General features: G+C 41.6%; 1 protein-coding gene across 1 annotated transcript in view; it reads left to right on the forward strand.

The window, feature by feature from the left end:
* THSD4 (thrombospondin type 1 domain containing 4) overlaps positions 1-22,196 on the forward strand; it is a 750,309-nt gene that overhangs the window by 363,125 nt on the left and 364,988 nt on the right. Inside the window, 1 exon segment of the mRNA XM_040413864.1 lies at positions 5,890-6,023. Within this exon segment, the coding sequence (XP_040269798.1) occupies positions 5,890-6,023 (134 nt within the window).

Consider the following 22,196-nt stretch of genomic DNA (forward strand, 5'->3'; position numbering starts at 1 on the left):
ATGATGGGGAATGGAGATCGTGCCACCCCCGTCATTTAACCCCTCAGATGATGAATTCATCGCTGATCATGGCATCTGATATTAAAATTTAGGTCTTTCAGGGGTTAATTAGGGTTAAAAAAGAAAAACAACTCACCTTATCTACTTGCTTGCGGAGAGGCCGTTGCGGCCATCTTGATTGAAGAAACCACACAAAATCTCGTGCAGCGCCGTGATGACGTCATTACGCTAGCCAAGCAATGAGTATGTTTTTTTTTTAACTGAATTTCAAGAAAAGTAGATTCATTACAACGAAGCACTAAGAAATTTGGCTTCTTGGCGTATCAAATTTTTCCTGAAATTAAAATCAAAGTCAACTCGTTTAGCTTTGATTCGCTCATCACTACTGATAATCTCAACCACTTGCGCCTCTAGTAAGTTGGTTCTAGACTGAATGTTATTATAAAGCAGTCATCAGTATAACAGTGACATCTAGTGGTGAAGTGACTTAACTGTGCCGTTAGAGACCTGTAGAATTTTGGGATACTGTACATTTAAGGCCTGTGCTCTGTGTGTGTAATCTTTCTGTGACCTTTTTATACAGCTTTTACTTTCTTAATGGTTACTTCCCAGCCCCTGCCGTTAGGCAAGACAAACAAACAAGAAGTTCAGGTTCAGAAATGATGATATTTGCATATTGTATAATTTTTCTTCTAAAATAACAAACCTGCAGATGTTACATGTGATTCAGTTAGAAGTGATGTCATTGTCATAGTACATTAATATATTGGATGTTATTGTTCCGCTGATTAATTATTCTGTGTTCTCACCTCCTTCCTATACATGTACATCATCAATAAGAGCTAATTCATTCACCGTGCTGCTCATTTATGTCGTCGTGATCATGCGGGCACAACGCTTTTGATTGGAGAAAACTTAGTTTCAGGCCTTTGAAAGTTTTAAGCACTGTGGTCAGTGCAAATTGTGTCTCTAACAAATTAAGAGAACTCCCTTAGTCCTGCCACTATCTGCCCTGGTCTAACGGTTGTCAGGGCCGATAGTTTTCTAATGCTGTACAAATTGTTGGTAGTGAGTACACACGCTCACCAACACTCTGCCCCTGCTGAAAGGCTGTTCAGTCTCTGCTGTTTTTCACTTTCCAAGCTTAAAGAGGACCTTTCATGGGTCCAGACATGATAAACTAAGTATCAGGGTACGTAAGGCATAATACAGGGATCTAACTGCACTTACTATTTTTTCTGGGCGCCACTCCGTTCGCCCGCTGTGGCCCCCAATGTATTCTCCCGCCTGGTATGCTAATTTTAGCATTGGAACAATGAGGAGGAGACTGAGTCTTTCTCAATGGGCGTCTCCTTCTCCCTGGCTGTAGCGCTGTCCAATCGCAGAGGAGAGTATCACAGCCAGGGAGAAAAAAAAACTCACCTTCTCCCTACCTATGAGTTTAAATACATATGAATTTAAAACAAAATTATATGAACATGAAATGATGCCTAATAAATGTACAAGTCATCCTCCAAAATACAGTCCTGATCAAAAGTTTAAGACCACTTGAAAAATGGCAAAAAAACATATTTAGCATGGCTGGATCTTAACAAGGTTCCAAGTAGAGCTTCAACATGCAAAAAGAAGAAATGGGAGTGAGACAAAACATTTTTTGTGCATTCAATTTAATGAAAACAACGAATAAACTGAAACAGGCCGTTTTTCAGCTGATCAAAAGTTTAGGACCACACCTCCAAACAACCTCTAAACCCCTCCAAAACAGAAATCCAACTTCCAAACATGAACTCAGTAATGAGTATCTCCGCCGTTATTGTTGATCACTTCAAAAATTTGTTTTGGCATGCTTGATGCAAGCGTTTCCATGAGGTGAGTGGGAACATTTCTCCAAGTGGTAAAGACGGCCGCACGAAGGCCATCTACTGTCTGGAACTGTTGTCCATTTTTGTAAACTTCCCTTGCATTCCATCCCCAAAGGTTCTCAATTGGATTTAGATCAGGGGAACACACAGGATGGGCCAAAAGAGTGATGTTATTCTCCTGGAAGAAGTCCCTTGTCCTGCGGGCATTGTGTACTGTAGCATTGTCCTGTTGAAAAATCCAGTCGTTACCACACAGACGAGGGCCCTCAGTCATGAGGAATACTCTCTGCAACATCTGGAAATATCCAGCGACCGTTTGACGCCCCTGCACTTCCTGAAGCTCCATTGTTCCACTGAAGGAAAAAGCACCCCAGACCATTATGGCGCCCCCTCCACTGTGACGCGTAGAAAACATCTCAGGTGGGATCTGCTTGTCATGTCAGTAACGTTGGAAACCATCAGGACCATCAAGGTAAAAAAAATTCTCAACAGAGAATAAAACTTTCTTCCACCTTTGAATGTCCCATGTTTGGTGCTCTCTTGCAAAGTCCAAACGAGCAGTTCTGTGGCGCTCAAGGGGACGAGGTCTTTGAAGACTTTTTTTGTTTTAAAGCCTTTCAGTCTCAGATGCCGTCTGATGGTTATGGGGCTGCAGTCAGCACCAGTAAGGGCCTTAATTTGGGTCGAGGATCGTCCAGTGTCTTGACGGACAGCTAATTGGATCCTCCGGCTCAGTGCTGGTGAAATTTTTTGGGTCTTCCACTTGACTTTTTTGTTCCATAACCCTCAGGATCATTTAAGAAATTCCAAATGACTGTCTTACTGCGTCCCACCTCAGCAGCGATGGCGCGCTGTGAGAGACCCTGATTATGCAGTTCAACAACCCGACCACGTTCAAAAAGGGAGAGTTTTTTTGCCTTTGCCATCACAACGTGTGACTACCTAACAGAAAATGAGAATGAATCCTTATCTTTGCACTGATTTGGCCTTTTAAAGGCATGTGGTCCTAAAATTTGGATCAGCTGAAAAACAGCCTGTTTCAGTTTATTCGTTGTTTTCATTAAATTGAATACTCAAAAAAATGTTTTGTCTCACTCTCATTTCTTCTTGTTGCATGTTGAAGCTCTACTTGGAACCTTATTAAGATCCAACAATGTAAAATATGATTTTTTGCCATTTTTCAAGTGATCAGGACTGTACAAGGGCCTGAGGGGATGACACAGGTATTATCTTTTAGGTGTTCTTTAAACTCCACAGATCTCCTGCACTAGCCATAACATGTTGGGGTAGATTTACTGTTGAAAATGTGCCATTTTTTAGCTCATTTTGTGCCAAAAAAACTGGCATGTGTTCTTTGCATTACATTTACTAAGGCCAATTTCAGTTATTTGGTCAGTTATTTCCATAAGTTTTTGTGAGCCAAAACCAAGTGTAGGTCAAAAAACAGAACAGGTACAGATCTTTACCTTATGAGTCTGGAGGCTCCAATCCTGGTTTTGGCTCACAATCACTGATGGAAATCACTGATCAAATAACTGAAGTGTGAACTCATCCTGTTTTACTTACTGTTCTAAGCATTTCATGCCTCGTCTGACAAGGGTCAAGGCTTCATGGGAAAGGGGCGTAGCTTCCCTGGAAAATAGGGCATGACCTAAACGCTCCTCCGTGAACCAAAAATCCACCAAAATTTTGGTGAATTTTTGTAGTAACAACACCATCTTATAGGTGATCATGTTGTCCGCCATCATCTTAAAGAGGACCTTTCATGATTTTTTTTAATTCTAGATAACTAGATAAATACCTTGGGGTCCCCCCCCCACTGATGCTGCCACCCTGCCTGTTGTTTTTTTTATATCGCTTTTATGACCTGCTGTGCCCCCATGTAGTTTTCCGGCTCAGTATGTTAATACTGAGCATCAGTACAGGGAGGAGGAGACGCCAGGGTTTCTCAATGGGGGTTTCCTTCTCCCTGGCTGCGCCGCAATCCAATCATAGTGGAGACCTTCACAACCAGGGAGCAGGAGACACCTATTGAGAAACCCTAGCATCTCCTCCTTCCTGTACTGATGCTCAGTATTAACATACTGAGCGGGAAAACTACAGGGGGCACAGCAGGGAGTAGGAGCGATATTTTAAAAAAGCAGGCAGGGTGGCAGCATCAGCAGGGGTACTCCACAAGTAAGGGTATTTATCTAGAATAAAAAAAAAAACATTAAAGGTCCTCTTTAAATGGGCGCGCTAAGCTATGAAAAGACTTGATGACTGATTTATTAACATGTCAGTCATAGCAACTCCAGAGGAACATGAGGAACCGATTATGGTTACATTACGTGTTAAACAAGTAGGAAATGTCTTCTCAGGAGCATGCCACGAAGAAGCTCCTATGTATCTCTATTAGGGTTTCTTCACACGCAGCAGATTTTGTTGCAAAAATATCTGCAACTGAAAATCTGTTTGCAGAAATTCCTACAACGAAATCTGCCGCGCGTGAAGGCACCCTAAGGGCTCTTGCACACAAACGTATTTATTTCGCGGTCCGCAAAACACGGATCCATGTGACGTCCGTGATACATCTTTTTTTTTGGATCCATTGTAACAATGCCTTTCCTTGTCCGTAAAACGGACAAGAATAGGACATGTTCTATTTTTGGGCTGGAATCAGCTTGCATACATACTGATACGGAATGTACAGAGTCATTTCCGTTTTTTATGCAGCCCCATTTAAATGAATGGTTCTGCATATGGCCTGCAAAAAAAAACAGAACAGACACGGACTAAAAATACATTTGTGTGCATGAGCCCTAATAGAGATACATCAGAGCATCTTAATCGTATGGGCCTGAGAAGACATTTCCTACTTATTTAATGCGTAATGTAACCATAATCAGTTCCTCATGTTCCTCTGGAGTTGCTATGACTGACATGCTAATAAATCAGTCATCAAGTCTTTTCATAGCTGAGTGCACCCATTTTGAATGATGGCGAACAACATGATTATATCAGCGTAGACACGAATTAGCTCATCTGAATTATTTGTGCTTTCAGATAAGTGACCCTTAGTGAAGTATTTGAATTATAAAGGAAGTTGGGTATTTCTGGGTGCAGATATATGTAGGGCATTCATGTGTTCTTGATTTCTTTACATGATGTCAGAGATCAACAGGGAAGAAAGTATTTGCTGTACAAGAATACAGAATCTCAGTCATTGGGACAGCTTTACTAATACCATAAATGACATAACCTTAGGCTGTTCAATGTGCATCACATTTATCATGGTGGCCTAGGCTGGATGATACATGTGAGGCAGAGCTAGATACATTTTTCTAGCCCTATACCAACTATTGGTGGACTTGAGACAGAATTTTACTGTATGTATCTTGGACCATACCCCGTTTTTCAGTGAGGTTCTGCCGTTTAGCAGGACTAGATCTGTAAGGGATTTCAGCCTTTGGATGGAAACGTTCACTGGGAGCAAATAGAGGCCATGAAATGGAGACCTGCCACATGATTATTTGGTATGATCATCTGCTCCACTTGATTTCGGAAAATCTCCACTGTGATCTATCTGATCATTATTTTAATGCACACACTTGAGTACTTTATAAGGCATTATTGGAATATGATATGGTCTCTGGAGATGCAGCGGGGGCATATTGCCAGAGTATGCTATAAATGTCCTATCAGCAGGGTCTGAAACATTGCATAATGGCAGGTGTAGAAGGAATGCTTCAGGCTGCTTTGTCTACTGTTGACTCGGTTTCAGTTCTTAAGAAGGTCCCCTTGTGGTCACCCATGCTGCCTCCAGAAAATGCCAAGCTGGGTCAACAAAAGAAGAAAGCGGCACACTGCTTTCCTAGAGCAGCTGCCACTTACTTTGGAGAATATTTGGGTCATAGCAGTCCTACCCTTGCCGAGCCTAACAATCGGCCATCAATGTCTCTTCTGAACAATCATTTTAATAACTTTACACTTGTATTCACACATAATGATTGTACTCTGTAATAAAGGATCTGATCTCCATTCCTAGGAAACACACTGAAGTGTGAGCTGACGTGCCGCGCAATGGGCTTCAGGTTCTATGTAAGGCAAGCTGAAAAGGTAATAGACGGAACACCATGTGACCACAATGGGACGGCGGTCTGCGTGTCTGGCCAGTGCAGGGTAAGTGATCATTTCATTATAAAGACTTCCAATTACCTACATTAATTTGCCATCTATTATGAAGTAGGATATCTTTTCTGTGTGGTTGTTGATTAAAGTATACATTGGTGTAAAATAATAAATTGTCAATGACCCTTCACCAGGTTGATCCCAAAGGTGTGTTTGTTTTTTACGCTTAATTTCTTGTACATTAACTGTACATTGGGGTTGGAGTTGCATCGATGTGACTTCATGCTATCTAAGAACCTCCATCACAATGTGTCCAAAATGATGGACACATTAGTGGAACCTGATGGATTTCGTTTTACGTCGGTAGGTTCGGTCACCGGTGTCCATTCCGCAACAGATTCAGCGCAGCGTCGTTGGCTTCTGCTATAAGTGGAAGCCTCAGTACAGATGTGAACAGCTGTACTGTGTACTATACTGTCAGTACGAATAGATGAAGCTAAACTACCTATCCCACCCTATAGTAATAATAAATGATATTATTAGAATGTGAAAGTAATTAATAGTCTATTTACTCCCTATGAACTTTTTATATATCTAGCCAGACAAAAACTAAGAGGCCCTCATTTTGCCCAGTAGTTGGTTTGATTTTTATGAAACATCTTGGGAAGTCATTTATATGATGATCATTCTATTTTATGCCTGTTCCTTTTTTTCGTGATTAACCTGTAATGAATTAAAATGATTGAACACAATATTATCCATGGGCATAACTACCAGGGTAGCAGGCATAGCAGCTGCTTTGGGGCTCTACAAGTAAGGGGGCCCATTTCTGAATTGTCATAAGGGGCAATTAGTAATGACTATGGAAGGTGGTGTGTCCCTTTCAGTGGCAATGCTTTTTTGCATTATTCCTGTACTATAATATCATGTATGTAATATCATTATAGTTTTTTTCCTTGCTGTGAGGTCATAGGTACATGGTGACCTTTTTATTGTTTGCGTTATGTCTGTGCTGTATCATGTTGAGCATTATTCTTGTATGTATGTATAATTCTCGTGCTGTAACTGTGTAGATGATCACTGTGTGCATTACCACACTATTGGGACATCAATGTGAGCAATTTTCCACTGTTGTGACATTACTGTGCACATTATTACATTATTTTGACTTCTTTCTGAGCATTATCTGTGTACTGTGACATCACTGTGAGCATTATCCCTGTACTGTGATATCACTGTGAGCATTATCCCTGTACTGTTACATCACTGTGTGCATTATCTGTGTACTCAGACATCACTTTGAGCATTATCTCTGTACTGTGATATCGCTGTGAGCATTATCCCTGTACTGTGACATCACTGTGTGCATTATCTGTGTACTGTGGCATCACTGTGATCATTATCCCTGTACTGTGACATCACTGTGAGCATTATCCCTGTACTGTGACATCACTGTGTGCATTATCTGTGTACTGTGACATCACTGTGAGCATTATCCCTGTATTGTGACATCACTGTGTGCATTATCTCTGTGCATTAGGGAGCAAAATAATCACTAAACGTTACATATTCTGATATTGCTGGTAAAGGTGGTTATGGTGGAATGGGGGGTCCATTCCAAGTTTTGCAATGGGTCTTCGTGGTTACTTTTTGGGCCTATGATATTATCTCAATAAACCCCTTCCCTACGGGGGTGCACCACCGATGAGGCCATGGTCAGGCGATCGTCTCAGACAGCACCAGGTAGGGGCAAGAGGGGGCAGCAGAAGGGCCATGGGTAATGAATGCTTTCATTGTGGCAAAGGAGTAAGGTTAAGAAATTGGCATGGGGGGCACTGTTTCAGGTTTCGCAGAAAGGCTAGGTGCACCCCTGCATAGACCTGAGTGGAGTGTGAGTGCAGCAAGAGCGGTGGTGACACCCTCATTGTACCAAAGACCTAATCTGTTAATAAAAAGTATCATAACTCAGGAACGGAGCCTCGGATCAACAAAAGAAAAACGGCGTTTTAATCAAGTGAAACACAGCTATATGGCTATGCAGACAGTTTAGTAAGGAGACCACTGGTGACAGATTCCCTTTAACCCCTTAAGGACTTAGGACGTACCGGTACGCCATGTTTGCCGAGTCCTTAAGGACCCAGGGCGTACCGGTACGTCCTAACTTTAAAATTACATTGCGGCGGGGGTTAATCGGAACAGGATGTCCGCTGAAATCATTCAGCGGGCATCCTGTCACAACGCCGGGGGGCGTCATGTGACCGCCCGCATCGGCGATCGCCGCAAACCGCAGGTCAATTCAGACCTGTAGTTTGCGGTTTTACCTTATCCGGTGGGCGGCGGGCGGCGGTGCCATCGGGTCCCCATGCAGCTGTAGGGGGGACCCGATGGCATGGAAGGCAGCACGATGCCTTCCTTAGGCATCTGCGCTGCCTTCCGGTGACGAGCCTGTGAGATCCAGCCCCCTGGATCTCACAGGCCGGAAGCTGTATGAGTAATACACACAGTATTACTCATACAGCCAATGCATTCCAATACAGAAGTATTGGAATGCATTGTAAAAGGGATTAGACCCCCAAAAGTTGAAGTCCCAAAGTGGGAAAAAAAATAAAGTAAAAAAAAAGTAGAAAAAATTAAGTTTTCCCCCCCAAAAATTAAGTTTCAAGTAAAAATAAACCAAAACGTCATATTCCACAAATAAAGTAAAAAAAAATTGGTAAAAAATAGGAAGAAAAAAAATAAGTAGACATATTAGGTATCGCCGCGTCCGTATCGACCGGCTCTATAAACATATCACATGACCTAACCCCTCAGATGAACACCGTAAAAAATAAAAACTGTGCTAAATAAACTATTTTTTTGTCACCTTACATCACAAAAAGTACAACAGCAAGTGATCAAAAAGGCGTTTGCCCACCAAAATAGTACCAATCTAACAGTCACCTCATCCCGCAAAAAATGAGCCCCTACCTGAGACAATCGCCCAAAAACTGAAAAAACTATGGCTCAGAATATGGAGACACTAAAACATCATTTTTTTTGTTTTAAAAAAGCTGTAATTGTGTAAAACTTACATAAATAAAAAAAAGTATACATATTAGGTATCGCCGTGTCCGTATCAATTGGCTCTATAAAAATATCACATGATCTAACCCCTCAGATGAACACCGTAAAAAAAATTATAATAATTAAAACTGTGCTAAATAAACCATTTTTTGTCACCTTACATCACAAAAAGTGGAATAGCAAGCGATCAAAAAGTCACACGCACCCCAAAATAGTGCCAATAAAACGGTCATCTCATCCCGCAAAAAATCATACCCTACCCAAGGTAATCGCCCAAAAACTGAAAAAATTATGGCTCTCAGACTATGGAAACACTAAAACATGATTTTTTTTGTCTCAAAAAAGAAATCATTGTGTAAAACTTACATAAATAAAAAGAAAGTATACATATTAGGTATTGCCGCATCTGTGACAACTTGGTCTATAAAAATATCACATGATCTAACCTGTCAGATGAATGTTGTAAATAACAAAAAATAAAAAACGGTGCCAAAACAGCTATTTCTTGTTACCTTGCCTCACAAAAAGTGTAATATAGAGCAACCAAAAATCATATGTACCCTAAACTAGTACCAACAAAACTACCACCCTATCCCGTAATTTCTAAAATGGTGTCACTTTTTTGGAGTTTCTACTCTAGGGGTGCATCAGGGGGGCTTCAAATGGGACATGGTGTCAAAAAAAACAGTCCAAAAACCGTATGGCATTCCTTTCCTTCTGCGCCCTGCCGTGTACCCGTACAGCGGTTTACGACCACATATGGGGTGTTTCTGTAAACTACAGAATCAGGGCCATAAATATTGAGTTTGGTTTGGCTGTTAACCCTTGCTTTGTAACTGGAAAAAAATTATTAAAATGGAAAATCTGCCAAAAAAGGGAAATTTTGAAATTGTATCTCTATTTTCCATTAATTCTTGTGGAACACCTAAAGGGTTAACAAAGTTTGTAAAATCAGTTTTGTTGTTCAATCATTTTATTAAGGATGAACACAAATGTATATGTAACATCATGTACAAATACGTTGTGGAATGCACATCAAAATATTGACAGTTTGGCTTCTAAACAGGAGTCTTAAGACTTAATCAAAGTAGTGTCCTGCCAAAACAGGAATAATTTCCCATAGAACCCGTATATAACAAGACAAGACATACAGGGACACGACAAACTAAGACAAAGCACACAAGACACGTAAGGGAGAAGACAGACAAGAAAGGTATTCCAACATGGAACCGAACTCAGTCATCCAAGAGTACCTGGAGAGTTAGTGGCCTGTAAAATCAGTTTTGAATACCTTGATGGTTGTAGTTTCTTAGATGGGCTCATTTTTGGGTGGTTTCTATTATGTAAGCCTCGCAAAGTGACTTCAGACCTGAACTGGTCCCTAAAAAGATTTGCTTATAAACTTCTAAGCCTTGTAACATCCCCAAAAAATAAAATATCATTCCCAAAATGATCCAAACATGAAGTAGACATATGGGGAATGTAAAGTAATAACTATTTTTGGAGGTATTACTATGTATTATAGAAGTAGAGAAATTGAAACTTGGAAATTTGCTATTTTTAAAAATTTTTGGGTAAAATTGGTATTTTTTTTATAAATAAAAATATTTTTTTTTTACTTCATTTTACCAGTGTCATGAAGTACAATATGTGACGAAAAAACTATCTCAGAATGGCCTGGATAAGTCAAAGCGTTTTAAAGTTCTCAGCATTAAAGTGACACTGGTCAGATTTGCAAAAAATGGCCAAGTCCTTAAGGTGAAATAGGGCTGAGTCCTTAAGGGGTTAAACTTGATCTTTTCCCACAAAACTATATTCCAATCTGCTCAGCTCCTGCTCTGTAAGAGATGAGATTGATTTTTCAATGTGACATTTTCCTTTTAATAACTGTTCATCTGTTGACTTATTACATATCAACCTTTCATTTTTTACTGAAACTGACATTTCTTTGTGGAAAGGTGATTGATAAACCTTGTTCTAAGAGTGTGCTACAGTATAAGCTTTTAATATGATTGTTCCCATCCAGTAGATACTTGGGTTTCTCGAATGTTCCACAGCTCCAGAAAATGTAAAAAGGGTTTTACAGAAGTTCGATATTGCTGGCCTGACCTCAGGATAGGCCATCAATATCTGATCAGTAGGGGTCCAACACCAGGCATCCCCGCCGATCATGTATTTTGAGTGGTCACAGAGCTCCGGTGGGCCTGCCTGTCTCTTCACAGCTTACCAAGCACAGTGCCGTACACTGTATAGTGGTTGTGATTGATATTATAGCTCAGGCTCTTTCACTTGAATGACCATGAGCTGTACATAGGCCACGTGACCGATGAATGTGACATCACTGGCCTATGTGATCGCTGTGCTTTTTCAAACATCTCATTGGCAGGGGTGACGGGAGTCAGACACTGATAACTGATCCTGAGGATAGGCCATTACTGTCAGATACAGCCTAGAAACAACTACACTTCTATGAACACATTGTACATTTCTATTGTGGAATTCTACATATGTGAATTATGGGAGTCATTTATCAAACTGGAGTAAAGTAGAACTGGCTTCGCTGCCCATAACAACCAATCAGATTCCACCTTTCATGTTCCAAAGAAGTTTTTCAAAATGAAAGGTGGAATCTGATTGGTTGCTATGGGCAGCGAAGCCAGTTCTACTTTACACCAGTTTGATAAATCACCTCCTATACTGTATGTTCAACTGCTTGTCCTAGATATCTTATAAGTCTATTAGGTTTAACTCAGATGCTCTTTCATCTGCCATAGATATGGTCAGAAATTAAATCCGCCTGAACTTTTTTCTTGTAAGGACATTTTATTTTCTGTAAATGTTTCGGTGAGGAACACTAGAAAAACCACTGGCGCATGCTTCAATTTCCGTATTGCCACTTTGTGACCTTTGTAGATTAAATGTTCTTTGTGCTCTTCTCTGTACATCCGCGCTCTGCAGTAATGACTTTGTAATCATGGGAGCCGTCCGTCATCACAACCATTATTTAAGGTCTGTGTTTGGTGGTGAGTGAGGAACTGTCCTTGTGATATGGGGTCTGGATTATCTGAGCAAAGAGTGGAAATATAGAGAGACACGGGGATGAATATGCTGTGACATGATGTGTGTATATAGTTTTTTTTGCCCTTTTTTATTTTCAAGCACAGTATTTATAGCATAAATCAAATATATGTATTTGCTAATGAGAGATAGATTATGGGCAGTGTCTGACTTCACGCGGTGTGTCCTTAAACAATGTAACAGTTTCAAGCAAGATAAGACATGTTCATTATTGAGAATATTAAATATTATTCCAATTTTCCATATCAATTTTGACAACCTTCATAAACTGAGTTTAAAGGGTTTTTTCAGGAGTACAGTATTGATGACCAGGATAGGTCATAAATATCAGATTGGTGGGGCTCCGACTCCTTTCACCATCAAATACGTGCAGTCCGAAAATAATTATCGTACACTACAATGATTGGATCTTTATGCAGAGTTGACACCACACTACAATTGGGTAACCATGAGGCTTAACAGGTTTCACATGATTCTATGCCCACCCTATTAACTCACATATAAACGTGGTGTCTGGTGACCTCTACTGGTCATCTGTTGTAGTGAACATCACAGTGTTTATCTGGAAGACTTGGTTTATTGAGAAAGAAGATCATGTAGTAGTATTACTACTACTGCCAGTAACTGGGCTACAAATAATAAGTGAAAGTTATGAATTTGCTAAACTTCAAGCCAGCCTGAGTGTTTAACCCCCTTAATAGTACCCTCCGATGATGATACGTAAAGAAACTACAACTCATCCCACAAAGTTTGGTGTCTAGAATGAAGATATTCTTATGGTTCTTAACCCACTAACAGTCACAGTGAAATAGGAAAACACTCCACAAATTTTTTTTTTTACTGTCACTTTTTTATTGTTTATTTGAATTTATATCTCAAATTAAATATAGTTGGCGCATCACTCAGGTGCCATAAGTGCATTTTAGCCTTTAGGACCAGTAATGTTTCCCCCATCTGTGTTGCAGCGGTCTTAAGTCTTTTATTTTTTCTTCAATGTAGCTGTTTGAGACTTTCAATTTAGCAGGACAGTTGCAGTTTTTATAGGAAGCATTTTGAGATAGGGGGGACATTGCAACACTCTTTTTGGGAATTTATTTTTACAGCTTTCATTGTGTGGTATACATAACATGAGACCTTAATTCTGTGGATCAGTACAATCACAATAATGCCAAATTTATATAGTTTATATGTTATACTACTTGTGTGTTATAGAGCAGAAGGAGCTGAGCAGATTGATATATAGTTTTATGGGAAAAGATTCAGTATAACATGTATTTCATTAATTTAAATTCCTGCACATTCTGGGCTTTGACGTCAAGGACACCGTCCTATCAGTAAATTTAAATGTATAAATTGCAAGTTTTTTAAATTGCAACATTTTCGCATAAAACTACATATCAATCTGCTCAGCTCCTCCTGCTCTATAACATGCTGCTTTAACCTCAGACACCATGTTCAATGTGACAGGTTTACAGTACAGATCATTACATTTTTTTTTTTTTATATAAAACATTGTACACTGGTCCCTCAAGTTACAATATTAATTGGTTCCAGGACAACCATTGCATGTTGAAACCATTGTAAGCTGAGTAATCGGTTCCAAAGCCCCAAAATGTCATCCAAAATAAGAGAAAATTAAGATTTGAGAAAAAATAAGCAGATAACTAAGACAGATAAAACAAGTCCTTACATATAACAGTCAGGAATAGCTGCTAACTAGTAACTAATCCAGCTACTTTACCAGAGACGTGGCCTTGTCTGGTTGGATCTGAGTCTGAGGCATTGTACGTTGAGTCTAGTTTCAACTTACGATGAGTCATAAAAGACAATTATATGTTGAAAATATTGTATATTGAGGGATCACTGTATATAGAAGAAAAGTTATTATTTTCTTTTTTTTCTGTATTATCACTGTATATCCAGGATTTTAAGCAGCATTTGAGGGGTTAAATTAGTAATTGGTTATAAAGAGGTGGTAAGATGAGCAAGCACACACTTTTCAGAAAACAAAAAGACTCCCTTTGTATGTGAAAATCAGAGCCAGTATGCCCTCTCATTGATGTAGGGGGAAATAACATGAAGGCTTAATGTCATCCCTTTCCCTAAGATGACCTATCTCCTCTTCCACACAACCTCAAGTGAGAGCTGCAAGCATAGTATATGCCTCTCTCACTTCAACCTGTTCTAGTTCAGGGTAGATTGCAACTAGAACTTTAAAACAAGATCAAGAACATGGTTCTAGTCACATTCTACTCTGAGAAAGAGCTCTCTAAACCAGCCCCCTACTGCAGCCACACAGCCGACTTTGGACAGTGTTCTCAGAGAGTTTGTTCTGGGGGGGAGAGGTTGTTGTTGTACGGGCTTTGAGCAGTACTTATTCATGCCCTTTCACCAGGATAGGTAATCAATATCTGATCCTGGGGGATGTAACCCATTATACTCCTGCCAATCAGTGGTTGGAAGGGGCCCAGCATTCAGCAGTTGATCAGCAGGGATGCCAGAAGCCAGACCCCATCCTATTAAATGTTAATGACCTATCCTGAAGATACAATAGGTTTTTAACTTTTAGGCCCCAGAAAATGTATTTGAACTCAAACTTTCTAATACCATGTCATTTTGTCTTTTGTCCAATCCAATATTCTTTGCTGATTAAAGTTTTTTTTTCCAGGCACCACGTATTGATTGCCTATTCTCAGAATTGGCCATTAATATTGGATCAGTGGAGAATAGTGTTGAGCAAACCCGAACTGTAAAGTTCGGGTCTGTACCGAACTTTGCGATTTTTGGTACCCGGACCCGAACCCGAACCCAAACTTTGCCGGAAAAGTTTGGGTTTGAGTTTGGTATTCGGGCATTTAATAAAGCTTGTTAAAAGGCTGCAGGGCAGCCAATCAGCAAGCTTTTAAGCTGTGTTCCCTTAGAAGCCATCACAGCCATGCCTACTAATGGCATGGCTATGATTGGCCGATGCATCATGTGACCCAGCCTCTATATAAGCTGGATCACGTGTAGCACCGCCCATCAGCTCTCATAGTGAAGGGACAGAAAGCAGGCAGCTGAAGTGAGGGACAGTGTGCAAGTGCGATTTTTTTTGTGGGTGCAATATACCATATTTGCACCCCTGACACAGAAAGCTAATCATAAATCTGGCTGTTAATTCTGTGGGTGACCTATAGCGATTTTTTTTTTGTGTGGGTGCAATGCAACATTGTACAGGCTGGGCCATTTATATGGATACACCTTAATAAAATGGGAATGGTTGGTGATATTGACTTCCTGTTTGTGGCACATTAGTATATGTGAGGGGGGAAACTTTTCAAGATGGGTGGTGACCATGACGGCCATTCTGAAGTCGGCCATTTTGAATCCAACTTTTGTTTTTTCAATAGGAAGAGGGTCATTTGACACATCAAACTTATTGGGAATTTCACAAGAAAAACAATGATGTGCTTGGTTTTAATGTAACTTTATTCTTTCATGAGTTATTTACAAGTTTCTGACCACTTATAAAATGTCTTCAATGTGCTGCCCATTGTGTTGGATTGTCAATGCAACCCTCTTCTCCCACTCTTCACACACTGATAGCAACACCGCAGAAAAAATGCTAGCACAGGCTTCCAGTATCCGTAGTTTCAGGTGCTGCACATCTCGTATCATCTGAAGGCAATCGTCTATGCTGTGAAGATACGAGATGTGCAGCACCTGAAACTACAGATACTGGAAGCCTGTGCTAGCATTTCTCCTGCGGTGTTGCTATCAGTGTGTGAAGAGTGGGAGAAGAGGGTTGCATTGACAATCCAACACAATGGGCAGCACATTGAACACATTTTATAAGTGGTCAGAAACTTGTAAATAACTCATGGAAGAATAAAGTTACGTTAAAACCAAGCACATCATTGTTTTTCTTGTGAAATTCCCAATAAGTTTGATGTGTCACATGACCCTCTTCCTATTAAAAAAACAAAAGTTGGATTCAAAATGGCCGACTTCAAAATGGCCGCAATGGTCACCACCCATCTTGAAAAGTTTCCCCCCTCACATATACTAATGTGCCACAAACAGGAAGTTAATATCACCAACCATTCCCATTTTATTAAGGTGTATCCATATAAATGGCCCACCCTGTATTTTGTACCCTTGACACACAAATATAATAGTTAATCCGTCTGTTAGTTAGGTGCACGTAATATACCCATTTATTGCATGAAGTACACCTGCACTGCATACGTGACAGGGAAAATAATATAGTTAATCCGTCAGTTAGGTGCACGTCATATAGCCATTTATTGTGTGAAGTACATCTGCACTGCATACGTGACAGGGAAATTGATATAGTTAATCCGTCTGTTAGTTAGGTGCACGTCATATTCCCATTTATTGCGTGAAGTACACCTGCACTGCATACGTGACAGGGAAAATAATATAGTTAATCTGTCTGTTAGTTCGGTGGGTGACCTCAAAGAATGAGGAGAGCATCAAATAAGGGACGTGGCCTCGGTCGTGGTGCTGCTGGGGTTGGTGGAGCTCCTGTTGCAGGGAGAGGACGTGGTCGATCTGTGCCAGCTACACTCCCAAATGAAACCTTCCTCAGGTGCACGTAGGGGACAGAACGTTCAGCGTTATTTTGTAGGCCCGAATACCGGTGTACGAATAGTGAGGCCAGAACAAGTAGAGGTGGTAGTAGATTGGGTGGCTGACAGTGCCTCCAGTTCCTTCACGTTGTCTCCCACCCGGTCCCCTGCTGAAAGCACAGAATTGGCACCTGCAGCCCATGGGCATCTGTCTTTCACTTCACCCCCTTGCAAATCAGCCAAGCAGTCTGAGCCCCAAGTCATGCAGCAGTCTCTTATGCTTTTTGATGACTCTGCTGGCAGGGTTTCCGAGGGCCATCCACCTAGCCCTGCTCCAGAAGTGGAAGAGATTAAGTGCACTGATGCCCAACCACTTATGTTTCAGGATGTGGACATGGGAGGACCACCGCAGCACATCTCTGATGATGACAAAACACAGGAGCCAACTGTGGCGGCTTTCTGCAGTGTGCAGACCGGCAAGGAGGGAAGGGGTGAAGAGTGGGTGGAAAATGATGTGGAGGATGATGAGGTCATAGACCCCACATGGAATCAAAGTCATGCGAGTGACTTGTGCAGTTCGGAGTAAGAGGTGGCGGTCACACAGCACCAGCCACACAGCAAAAGAGGGAGCAGGGTGCAAAAGCAGAGTGGTCATCCCGTAGCCAGTACGCCTGCTACTGCCCACTGCACCCAAGGACTGAGCACACCAAAGCCAGCTCCAAGGAGTTCCCTGGCGTGGCAGTTCTTCAGCCAATGTGCCGACGATTAAACGCGAGTGGTTTGTACGCTGTGCAATCAGACCCTGAAGCGAGGCATAAATGTTCTAAACCTGAGCACCACCTGCATGACCAGGCATCTAAATGCAAAGCACAAGCTGCAGTGGAGTAAACACCTCAAAAACCACGAAAGATCTCAGGCTCCTCCTGGTCCCTCTTCTGCTGCAGTCTCGGCCTCTTCCTCCCCCTCTGGAGTGACAGTGGCACCTGCCACCCCGCAAACAAAGGATGTGGCAGCAACACCACCACCTCCGTCACCAAGCATCTCCACAATGTCCAATGGAAGTGTTCAGCTGTCCATCTCCCAAACAGAGGAAGTACCCCCCTACCCACCCGCGATCCCTGGCCCTGAATGCCAGCATTTCAAAATTACTGGCCTTTGAAATGCTGTCATTCCGTCTGGTGGAGACAGAGACTTTTAAAAAACTTATGGCGGTGGCTGTCCCACAGTACGTGGTTCACATCCGCCACTACTTTTCCAGGCGAGCCATTCCCGCCCTATACAACCAAGTGGCGGACAAAATTAGGTGTGCACTGCGCAACGCCATCTGTGGCAAGGTCCACATAACCACCGATACGTGGACCAATAAGTACGGGCAGGGACGTTATATCTCCCTAACTGCACACTGGGTAAATGCAGTGGCGGCTGGGCCTGAGGCGTATAGCAGTTTGGCGCGTCTCCGTCCGACACAGTGGATTGCAGGACGTTTCTCTTTGCCTCCTGTTGCCTCCTCCTCCTACTCCGCTTCCTCCTCTACCGCCTCCTCGTCTGGTTAGTGTAACATCTTCACCACCAACTTCAGCACTGCCAGGGGGAAATGACAGCAGACTATTTTGAAACTCATCTGTTTGGGGGGAAAACCCCACACTGCGCATGAGCTGTGGACGGGGATGGAACAACAGATCGATTAGTGGTTGGTGCCACTGAGCCTCAAGCCCGGCCTGGTGGTGTGCGATAATGGGCGAAATCTCGTAGCAGCTCTGGGCCTAGCCCATTTGACACACATTCCTTGCCTGGCACATTTGCTGAATTTGGTGGTGCAGAGGTTCCTGAAAAATTACCCCTACATGTCAGAGCTTCTGCAGAAAGTGCGGTCCGTCGGTGCGCGCTTTCGGCTTTCTCACCCTGCTGCTGCTCGCCTGTCTGCCCCGCAGCGTAACTTCAGCCTTCCCACTCACTGCCTCATATGCGATGTGCCCACAAGGTGGAACTCCTCCTTGCACATGCTGGAGAGACTGTGCGAGCAGCAGCAGGCAATAGTGGAGTTTCAGCTGCAGCACGCTCGGGTGAGTCGCTCTGCCTACTTCCACCGCTTCCACCTACTCCGCCACCTCCTCAACCTCTTACTCCACTTTGACCTCCGCCTCCTAGTTCAAGATCATTATTTTTAATATTTTTTTTAATTCTATGTTATTTTAATTCATTTCCCTATCCACATTTGTTTGCAGGGCAAATGACCTGCTCTTACCCCTATTTTGCTTCCTTTTGCATCCCTCTAGCCCTTTCTGTGACTTTTTTAGAGCCATTTTATTTCCCAAATGTTCAGGTCCCCATTGACTTCAATGGGGTTCGGGGTTAAGTTCGGGTCAACTTGGGGTCCTGAACCCGAAGTTTGCGGCAAAGTTCAGCTGAACCCGACGAACCCGAACTTCCAGGTGTTCACTCAACCCTAGTGGAGAACCAAAACCCAGCACCCTCAACAATCACTATTTCCTTTAGCCTCCTGCTCCAGAACTAGCATCTCCAATCAATATGTAGTGGCAGCTACTGCAGATGAGCTCCTATTCTCTCATAATTTAGACTTGACAAGGCATAATATGCAACTGATAGGTAGGTCTTGTTGCTGTTGCTGAGTTCTGGGGAACATCTGATCAGGTTTCTCAGAGCCCTGCTTAGGAAACACTTGACAAGAAAATAACTTTTTATTGGCTTAGTCAGTAATTCCTGTCCTCTTATTATATTAATCTTTCATTAGTTGATATTGCAACTTGCTTATTGTCCTCTAATTCCCCTTCACTAATGTTTTATGTAGTATGAGACGAGATGGAACAGAAGTGATGGGAGCAGGCTGCTGATTTTATGGTAAAGAGTCATGAATTGTGGTTATATGGACAGAAGATGTGATTAATTAAGGCTTGGGTGGAGTTTTCGTCTTGATTACCTCCCTGAGCTCCAGTCATACTCGTGGTATTAGTGGTTTTTCTGGTATCTTTAATAGTTTACCGTTTTCCTGCTACCAGCAATAGGTAAAGACATCATCCAATTATAAGAAATATTAGTAAAGTTTACTTTTCGTGGTTATCTGATCACCATGTTTTAGTTTCAGAAAATGAACAAACTGTTTTTTTTTTCTCAATAGCATTACTTTAAATAGAGGTTTGTGAAATTAGCTCAATCTTCATCAACCAGAATGTTATTTATCTTGTGGTTCTAACATATGGCTTCTTGAACCCAATCTTCTGATGACTTCATTTGTTTCTCTCATGGTAGATTATTCCAAGACCTTTAACAGTCTCTTGAGTTTACTGTTAGTGAAATATGTATTAAAATGATCTGCTGCCAGTGTCCCATCTTCAGATCCTTTTGTACCTCATGTCAGAAATCACATTGTGCCTTGTCAAGAAGGCTAAATTATGAGTAAATGGGGCTGATCTGCAGTAACCTGGCATGGCCACTACACAGAGAATAGAGCTGTGCTTCTGGCTCTCTGTGTTAGATCCGGCACTGTTGGCTGCTGTGAACAGCAGATCAATGAGGGTGCTGGGTGTCTGACCCCCAAGGATCTGAACTTGATGACCTTTCCTTAAAAGAGTTGTCTCACTTCAGCAAATAGCATTTATCACGTAGAGGAAGTTAATACAAGCCACTTAGTAATGTATTGTGATTTTCCATATTGCCTCATTTGCTGGCTGGATTCATTTTTCCCATCACATTATACACTGGTCGTTTTCATGGTTATGACCACCCTGATATCCAGCAGCGGTACTCATGCTTGCGCACTATAGGAAACGGCACACTTTTTCCTATATTGTGCAAGCACGACCCCCGCTGATGGATTGCAGGGTGGTCGTAACCATGGAAACAAGCAGTGTTTAATGTGATGGGAAAATTACTCAAGCCATCAAAGGAGGCAATATGGATATGGATTATTACAATACATTAGTAAGTGGCTTGCATTAACGTTCTCTACATGATAAATGCCACTTGTTGAAGTGAGACAACCTCTTTAAGTGCCTCACCCCTGGAAGAAGATGTTGTTCTGAAAAAATGAATGAGGCCAGCAAAGGAAGCAATCTGGACAATCACAATACATTAGGAAGTGCCTTGTATTAACTACTTTCTCTACATGATAAATGCCACTTGCTGAAGTGAGACAACCACTTTAACGCTTTCTCTTCCATCTGGTGTCTCACCCCTCACTCCCCCAGTCACTGATGTATGCCTGTACATTAAGGTGTGGGACTCTGCATGGAAAGCTGTGTGGGAAGGGAAAACCTTCACATATGCAGTTTGTTACTTCCTAGGTGATGACCACCACTGCCCTGCACCTGAATGTACAGGCAGATTGTAGGACATCTGTATTTTCATGCAGTTGGTGCTGATTGTGATCAACAATGCAGCTGAAAAGTGACAACTTTTAATTTACCTGAATTAGTTTTCACCTGTTTCTTAGAACAAAATACAATGCAACAGCTCTCTGCAAACCAAATAAAGTACAAAAATGCATTATAATTGCTAGTGCTATGCTTATAAATTAGAGATGTATGGCAAATTATTTGAGCCCGTCTGCCGGCGTCTAGGCGATCTCTGTAAGACGGGAACCTAACACTAAATTCTACCTGTTATGTGCCATGTAGAAGTGAATTAGATTAGATTTTGATGCTCTCAATTATTGACCTTGAAATTAGGATATAGTTGAAATATTTAGTAGAAGATTTTTTTTCCAATAGTTGCTAATACTGTGATGAATGCAGTCTTGTCTAGATGAGCATGTAACATCACCTGACAAAATAATTCAGAAATTTGTCCTAAATCCAGATGAATCTGTGCCTGCATGTGTAATGTAGAGATTGTGTAATGATGGGACCATGTCAGGACTTCACATAAGCCCAGAAAACTGCACTAAAAATCTTAATATATCTGGAGAGGCGAAATGAACAGCCAATTACCGTGGCTTTAGCAGCGTCACATAAAAATTTGGCATAAACAAATTGCAGTGGGAATTCAGCGTTCGGATAGCGTTCATATATCCGCCTGAGTTACACACAGCCAGGTAGGTTTAGCATCGCCAGATATATTTCTGCATGATCTCCATGTCTGCGAAAATAATCTGCTGGTATTTAGCCGTTATTTCTTTTCCTGCGGTATTACATCATCTCACATGCTTCATCCTCTAAATCTCGCTGTCCAACACGAGTAATGGCCATATTCTGTAATACAGTTTGCAATCAATTTACTAGGAATTACAATATAGCGCGTTTGCTTTTTCTTGGCATTTATTGTATCAGATAAATCACTTGGCCTGTGAAAATGAAAAGGGAATTTATAATTCAGGGGAACATCAAAAACTGGAACAAAAGCAAAAGCTGAAGGTATTTCTGTTGTTTTAAAGGGATCTGTCCCCAGCCTCCCCCCTATCAAACTGTTTGCAGAGACACATAGCTATGGTTCCCCTGATTAAAGCGCAGTTTTTCTTTTGTTTATCTGAGGCTCCTCTTAAGGCCTCGTTCACACT

This window comes from Bufo bufo, chromosome 1, assembly GCF_905171765.1.
Source record: "Bufo bufo chromosome 1, aBufBuf1.1, whole genome shotgun sequence".
NCBI lineage: Eukaryota > Metazoa > Chordata > Amphibia > Anura > Bufonidae > Bufo > Bufo bufo.